Source organism: Poecilia reticulata, linkage group LG6 (genome assembly GCF_000633615.1).
Source record: "Poecilia reticulata strain Guanapo linkage group LG6, Guppy_female_1.0+MT, whole genome shotgun sequence".
In the NCBI taxonomy this organism is placed as follows: Eukaryota; Metazoa; Chordata; class Actinopteri; order Cyprinodontiformes; family Poeciliidae; genus Poecilia; species Poecilia reticulata.
In genome coordinates, this window is record NC_024336.1 from 22,640,090 (window position 1) to 22,648,516 (window position 8,427).

At 37.1% G+C, this 8,427-nt stretch overlaps 1 protein-coding gene across 1 annotated transcript; it reads left to right on the forward strand.

The window, feature by feature from the left end:
- The first annotated feature begins 353 nt into the window (after positions 1-353).
- LOC103466656 (high-affinity choline transporter 1-like) lies at positions 354-8,421 on the forward strand. Its single transcript, XM_008412390.2, has 8 exons — positions 354-541; positions 645-758; positions 1,561-1,716; positions 1,956-2,104; positions 3,444-3,590; positions 6,762-6,915; positions 7,602-7,819; positions 7,900-8,421. Exons 1-8 carry the CDS (start codon positions 358-360, stop codon positions 8,413-8,415), a joined length of 1,638 nt encoding a protein of 545 aa, XP_008410612.1. The 5' UTR covers positions 354-357; the 3' UTR covers positions 8,416-8,421.
- Positions 8,422-8,427: the final 6 nt, after the last annotated feature.

An 8,427-nucleotide genomic window follows, 5' to 3' on the forward strand; every position in this document is an offset into this window, starting at 1 on the left:
TTTCCCCCCAAACTAACAGACTGAGTTGAGTAAAGCTGTTGGATGCAGGTTATGTTAGGTAAAAGATGACTAGCTAGCTAWTATCAATACAGCACCTTAAGCTTGTTAACAAGTAGCTTGTTGGCTACTGGTGTAGTTGTAATTTGATCCCCCTCATTCCCCCCTTGTTCATCTGGAGTTTGGAAACCACTGGGGGGACCCAGGAGAAAAAGTTTGAAAATCACTGCCTTAGGCTATCAGATTTATTGTTCAGTAGGCTAATAATAATTTCATGTTTGTCAWAATGTTTTTCCACATTTGTCAAATGTGTTGATATGTCATTGTAGGTAGTGCACTACAATTGTTACTAGAATCATCATGGCAGTGGATGTCCCTGGACTCGTGTCTGTCATAATTTTTTATATTTTAATCCTGGGAGTTGGAGTGTGGGGGTCTCGAAAAGCCAAGAAAGTGGAGCAGACATGTSCTGGACCRGCGAGCGAAATCTCCATCATTGGCGGCCGCAACATCAGTGTCCTGGTTGGTGTTTTTACCATGACAGGTAGAGTCTTTGATTTTAAATATGAAAGGGTAACTACCGTCTATGCTCCATGACCCTTTCCAGGTTTTACTCTCATCCTCTTATTTTTTTTCTTTGCTTTTAGCAACATGGGTCGGTGGCGGTTACATTATGGGAACYGCTGAGACTGTTTATTCTCCTACTCAAGGTCTTGTCTGGGCACTGGGACCCCCTGCATTTGCTATAAATTTTTTGTTGAGTAAGTAAACAATCCAATCAATCTTATATATGCATAATGGCACACAAATGAAGGTTAATATGACTGGTATGAATATATTATCAAACTACTAATGAAAAGGTTAATATTTGAGTGAAGTCTAAATAATTAATTGCCCATAGTTCTTTATCTACCCTGCACTGTCATGTATGATTCAAATGTTCAAATGCAATGCTGTTTAAGTAAAATTGTTCCTCTGATGGTACGGCTCACTTCTCCTGCTTCCTGCAGGAACGTTGCTGCTTCAAACAGAGAAGTATTAAACTGGGACCTACACTTCATATAAGTCCATATAAGTAATCAAAACCAATTACATGTTATTGTTTTGATTCCAAATAACAGTGCTTACAACAGGATTGTGCGATTTAAGATCTGTTAAAATAACAAGCATTAGAAAATCTTAATTAGGGGTGAGTTTAAATGGGGAGATTGCTGAAATATAATACTGGGAATCTTCAACCAATTTAAAAAAGCCTTGCACTCTCACTGTACTGAGCTTTACTTTGAAGTTTTTTAGTAAAATCCAAAGCACTAAAATCTCACCAGAGTAGCATTTGGGGTTAAATCTCTACTTGGTCAATCAGTTTTTACACTTGTAGCTGCATTGGGAACGGATAGAGGTGATGGCAGTGCTTACGTAGAAAGCTAACCGGTCTTAGGTGGAAGCATATTTGTGTTTTCAGATAGAAGACATGTCTAGACAGGCTTATATATTGACAGAAAACGAATTTCCTCTCTCATCTAGCTTTGTGAATGTAGTTTGTCTCTTCATGTTCGGTTTTAGGTGGACTGTTCTTTGCAAGGCCTATGAGGTCAAAGCGTTATGTGACAATGCTGGACCCATTTCAGATTCGCTATGGTAACATATTCACTGCAATAATTATGCTTCCCGCTTTGTTCAGTGATGTGTTATGGGTTGCCTGCATCCTTGCTGCTTTGGGTAAATAACCTTTTGTCTCTTTCTTTTTGACAAAATGTGTAATTTAAAAACAAGGTCATTCTTAATACTTTCTTGCATAATTTTTGTGATAATAGTATTGTTAGTTCTTGTGGTCTGTGTTCAATATTTTGAGGTGCAACTATTCTCAACGAGTAAGAAATAGCTGAAGTGAATCCAATTTTAACAATTTTGGATTATATATATTATCGCTGACTAAATATTTTATGATTTTGTTTCAGGTGGCACTATGAGCATAATACTTGGAATATCTGCTACCTTCTCCATCATCATCTCAGCAGCTGTTTCCATCACCTACACACTTTTAGGAGGCCTCTACTCAGTTGCATACACTGATATTTTCCAGCTTTGTTTTTTGTTTGTGAGCCTGGTAAGAAACAAAAAAAAGAGACTATTTTCATATTAGCTTATTTGTATAATAATATGTTCTAAATATCACTAAAAACTGTACACTTTAACTACACTAATTTCCAACAATCCTCCGTAAAAGAACTTTTAGTTTCAGAAAATATGAATGTAATTAAAAAGGTATAAAATGCAACTACAAATTAATTAATAAAGCACAACGCCATTTGATTAAAAAGAGAAAGGTGGCATTCCTGATTATATTATTCCTTTATCTTAAAAACCTGCTTCAGTCAAAGTTTGGCTTTTGTTCTGCAGGTAAGAAATTTTACATGTTCAGACTCCATAAAAAAAGGTTTTTTTTCCAAGAAATGTTTTGCTTAAAGGCAGTTTTCACTTCTCATTTGATGCTCCATAGTACTGAACCAGTAGCTTTTTGGAACAAGTAGGTCCTCTGTTCTACCATCTGAAAAGTACTTTGAGATTTGAAGAATTTAGAAAACTTTTCCAAGTCGGCAGTGCCACCTCTTGTTCTTTAATGTGACATAATATGATGGACTCCCTGTCCCAGGCCTTCGTCAATTTATTACATATCATAAGTCAGTCTTTTTTAGAGTACTTGTCACGCTCAACACAGAAATGCTAAATGTTTACATAAGGTAAATAATTTTAGAATTATAGAAGGAATTGAGTTTTAACAGGTATGATGTTGGTTAAAAGCACTGAGAAAAGCGACTGTGTTGATGATGGTGAGGAGACGTTGAAGATCGCTAAAAGAAATTCAAAGAAACATGGATAATAAAGACTGGTAAAACAAACAGCATAATAAATAAAATAATGAATGAAGGAGAAAGTAAATACACATACATAAATAAAAAAGAACTATTAAATCTACATTTAAAACTGGTGTAAAGATTTGTTAATCACAACATTAAAATAAACAAAAAAGTACACTAAATGCATCTGTTTAAAATTTGCACAAGGCCAGTTTAACAGTTAAATAAAACTGCGAATATATTTTATGTAAGGTGATGTTGAAATGAATAACTTAAATTACTGAAAGTCAAATAAAAGCCAAGCAACAATGTTGTGTCTTAAATTTGCTTTTCATCACCATTAGTTGTATTGTTATAGTTGCTGCTTGTGACTTAAAGGTAACAAAAGTAAGGTTAATAAAGATAAAAATAAACAAGGATAAACATAGATTATTGGGTAACATATGACTGAAAATAGGAAGAGTAGGGTTTAGAAATAGTTCAAAGATTATAGTTAAAATGATATATTAGCTTAAAGATAATTCAATATTGATTGGCTAGTCTGACAATGTTAATTGTTTTACTAAGTCTGTGTTTTGTCTTTTTCAGTGGATCTGTGTTCCTTTTATGGTGCTTAGTCCAGCAGTAACTGCCATCTCACAAACACTCCCACTCAACCAAACACATGAACATGCATGGATGGGACACCTGGAGCTGGCAGATGCTGGAAAATGGGTGGATGAGATGCTGCTTCTGGTAAAAAGAAAAGAAAAAAAACATAAATTAAATAAAATTTCACTTTAGGTCAAGCAGCTTTATACAAAGAAGTTTAGTTTAGACAAATAAATTTAGTTTAGACACCAACAAATATTCTTAGTTCAAGTTAAACAGAAACACTTTTTGAAGGCAAAGTGTGAGAAGTGATATTTTTTACCTTTACAAAATAAATGGTTTTAGTCTTTGACAGATTGACATCAGAGTGAATATTTTTGCATTGAGACCCTTTTACAATAGAGCTACTAAAATGTGCTAAGGCCATGAATGGCAGCAGTCAGTATAGTTTTGAATAAGAAAGAAAATGTGTTTAATTATTAGCCATGCCTTTAGATATATGATATATTTAGATATATTCCTGGAAATTTATCTGTGACCTTACTTTTACAATACCGACACAGTATAAATTTTGGCTTTTGTGATGAACCTTCCCAGATAGGAAGAGATGGTAATTCAATGTTGATTTATGTTCAAAAAGATTGATTTTTGGTTAATGTCGACGATTGACAGTGGATCAAGCAATCATCCAATTTAATTTATCCCTGAGTGAGAGCATTTTGTTACTGGACGGTAGTTAATCATGTCTTAAATTAAGGACTTTTGAGGTTAATGGGTTGTGATTCCTCTCTGTACATATTCTTACTGTAAATATTATTACTGGCTATTTGTATGCAACATCTACAAATCACTACACGGAGTTGAGCAGTCCATCACGAGTGGTATGTCCCAACCACATAGCCCCTTACCTACTTGTTTGTTTGCAACCTGCTTTATCAAGTTACAAACCTGTTAAAGCCGTTTTAACAACTGCTTTGGCAGGTTTTTCTAAAGACGTTGAATTAAGATCCAAAAGGTTGAATTTATGGGTAAGGTCAACTATTTATGGTGCGTCATCCATCAAACAATCAAATGTCAAGGTCTAATCCAGTGTTTTTCCAAAACTGGTCATCAAGGCACACTGCTCTGCAAGTTTTTTTGCATTCTTCTGCTTCAGCACACATTATTTCAATTGATGACTGATTAATAGGGTTTTGCTGAATTGCAGTCATCTAAATGGGATGTGTTGAAGCAGGGGGAACATCTAAAACATGAAGGTTGGTTTGCCTTGAGGACCTGGGTTGGGGAAAAACTGGTAATCAATGTTGAATCTGTTTGTTGTATGCTGTTTGTCCTGTCACTTTCCCTCTCTCTCCCTTGCCCTTTTTCCTCCCCTCCAACTCTTTGAGCTCTAGGTGAGAACTCAAGAGCAGGGGTTCATCAAGTTTTAAATTAAGCACTCTATGTTGAGGACAGTGGGTTGTGATTCTTTTCTGTGCATTCTCTAACTTGTTTGTAGATGCTACAGACTATGCATCCCCATGTGTTGACTCAAAAATATCTACCAGTCTCTTCAAAAAGTGGAGCTTGTAGTGACTTGTAGTGAGCCATAAGACTGACTGACATGAAACTGTCACAAATGTGACATAACACCTGTTATAAACACAAATGAATCTTCATGAATGCTTGTGACTGTTGTCATGAAGTGTCTTTCTGTAAATAATGTCATTTTTAAGTTTATGTACACACATTTCTGGAAAAATTGTAATGTAAGATAATTTTGAATGACATAACACCCATCATCTGTCAACAATATTGTGTGTTTAACACTAATGACACAACTTTTAATGGCATGTTATGTAGACCTATCAGACCTACCAAAAAATTTACATGAATCAGTATTGATTCTTAACTTTTGTCTATATTTGTCAATATAAAATCAACACATGTAGATTCTAATTCAGATGTTGGTTGAATCAACATTGATACAGTGTCAGTTATGGCTGAAACCCTAACTTTGATTCAACATGTGAGCCACTGACCACTTTTCGTTTCAGTGTCGGGCTTCAACAGGGATTCAGTATTTTCAGTATTTCTGACTATATTTCAGCGTTGATTCACTCATATTTTGCTATCTGGGTTTAGTTTTGCCAATAACAAATCGAAGTCCACAAATTCCTTGAAACAAGAGAAAAGCTGTTTGAATTATCTTAATAAGAAAAGATAAGCAAAGATAGTTACTGTATTTTCAGGACTATAAGCTGCTACTTTTTTCCTAAGCTTTGAACCATGTGGCTTATAGCCAGGTGCGACTTATATGTGGATTTTTCTTCAACCACCAGGGGGCTCTTTAGCAGGAAGTGAATCATTGGAAGTCAAAATTGGAAATAAAAGAAGAAAGCGCCCATTAAAACGAAATACATTTTTAATAGGGAATTGAAATTTGAGAATGTTGTTGATCAGTGAAATAGTATTGAGGGGAAAAAGAAGATTTTTTATTTTTTAAATAATACTGGGATCATTATGAGAATTTGAGGCATAGATATTAGGATCCAATAGATGGCAGTAGTGCAACAATAATGGATGCAAGCTGCAGTAGAAATCTAAAGAAGCAGAAAAAGAAGAAAGCGCCCATTTTCATTTAGCAGATGTTAGTAGCAGACACGAAGGATCAGCACTTTTACTGTTACAGTTACCGTTCGGAAACTACTGTAAGTAGTTCAGTTAAATCTAAACTTGGCAACTTTTTTCTTTTTCAACCGTAATAAATGTGATATTCAATTGACCTGTTATGACTCAAATTTTGGGTGTCCGCCTCCCTCTGCTGCATCATTGTGGAAAACCTAGAGCGGCAGAGATATCTGCGGCTTATAGCCCGGTGCGGCCTATACAAGTACAAAATTTGGATTTTCTTTCTAAAATTAGAGCGTTCGACTTATAATCAGGGGCGCTCTGTAGTCCGGAATTTACGGTAAATATTGCCATAGGAGGAACCACGATGGCTTCAATCACAGAATCTGGTGCTGGTGTTTAGAGCCATTTCGGTGTGGTAAAGTTGTATCTTTGAAACGGGCAGACTCTGGCAAATGTGGATCTAGGTGATGGTGAATAAGTCTCAGCTGGTATGCCTTTTTCTCCTTACTGTTTCCCAGCTTGAGGAACAGTCTTGTCTTGTTCTCCTTTATTTTTCAGCTGATCTCTCCCGCAGCACCTGATCTGAGCACAGATGTGGAGTTGGCATTTAGATTCAGTTCGGTTTGACAAGTGGTGTCTTTCAAACATTCTATGGTAATTGTAAATTAATTTGACAAGCTCAACCTGTTTTGTGTTTTGCAGGCTTTAGGGGGACTGTCATATCAAGCTCTGTACCAAAGAATACTCTCTGCAGCCTCCTCTGCTCAGGCTCAGGTCACCTGTTTTGCTGCTGCTGGGACAGTTTTTGTCGCAGGAATCCCCTCAGTTGTTATTGGTGTCATGGCTGCGGCTGCAGGTAATTCAGTAGTTTGACTCAGCTGTGTTGAGTCAAACCTCCAGGACAGTAGATCGTAAAGACTAGAGTTGGAGACCCCAGCTCTAGAACATGGGGGTCAACCTTCGCACTTGATTTTGGGTTTAGTTTTGCCACTATTTCAACCAAGAAATGGAATTAGACCAGAGGATACTTAGCAACCCTGAACAGGAGCACCTAGTTTACATACTTTAGATAGATCAACATTCGATTATTTTTCTTCTTTTGCTCTTCTTCTTCTTTCCTTTGGTTTGTTATGTTTGTTTGTATTTACTTTTAATTCATGTAAAGAACTTTGAATTGCCTTGTTGCTGAAAATGTGCTATTTAAATAAAATTACTCTACCTTACCTTACTTTGATTGCCTAGAGGTCACCATCGAGCCAACTTTAGATGCATCTCTGCTTCTACACACTGAAATCAAATATTTAGGTCGTTTGCAAAACTTGTCTGTGTCCTGAGAAGATTTACATGTGTTCTCTACACAATTCTCCCTCTATTCTAGAATTTAGAAAAAAATGTATTGGTAATTCTGACATAAAACAGGAAACATTTTGTTTGATTTCATAACAGACAGTAAAGAAAACAATGGTTATATGTTTTTTCTACAGTGTCTGTAAATGTCTTTTTTTTTCCAACTGTATGTATCCCTCTACTCCTTTCCCTCAGACTGGAACCAGACTGCATACGGTCTTCCTCCTCCTTTTGAGCGTGGAGATGCAGGGAAGATCCTGCCTCTCTCTCTGCAGCATCTCACACCCACCTGGGTGGCAGTGCTAGGCATTGGTTCTGTAGCTGCAGCTGTTATGTCCTCCATGGACTCGGYGCTGCTGTCCTCTGCATCCATGTTTACACAAAACATATACAAGAAGACTTTGAGGAAAACGGTGTGTGGACACAATTTGAGTCCACTCTAATAAAGAAGGGACTTGGTGTTTTATCTGCTATTGTCCTTCCTCCCCTGCAGGCCTCAGAGAGGGAGCTCCAGTGGGTGATCCGTATTAGTGTTCTGGTCGTGGGCCTGGCAGGAACAGGTCTGGCTTTTGGAGACGACAGTGTGKYCRCTCTCTGGKTTYTAAGTGGAGATCTCCTYTACTKTGTGATTTTCCCACAGCTGCTCTGTGTTCTCCACTTCCRGCGTGCAAATACTTATGGTGCATTTTTTGGCTTTGTGGTGGGTTTGTTGCTGCGTGGACTGAGCGGGGAGCCCATACTTGGGATCCCTCCTRTTCTCCTGTACCCTGGTTGGAGGGAGGAGAATAATGTGATCAGACAGTACTTTCCTTATAGAACTGTTGCCATGCTGTTTTCTGTGGTAAGTATTCTAGCAGTCTCATGTCTGCTGAACCTGATTTTTGAGCACCAACTTATCCCRCAGTCCTGGGATTTTCTGCAGGTTTTTAAAAAAAAGAATGAGACAGAGGAGGATGAAGCACCTGACCCTTGTGAGGAAATGAACCAAGTTCTCAATACTAAATTCTAAGCTAAACTTCAA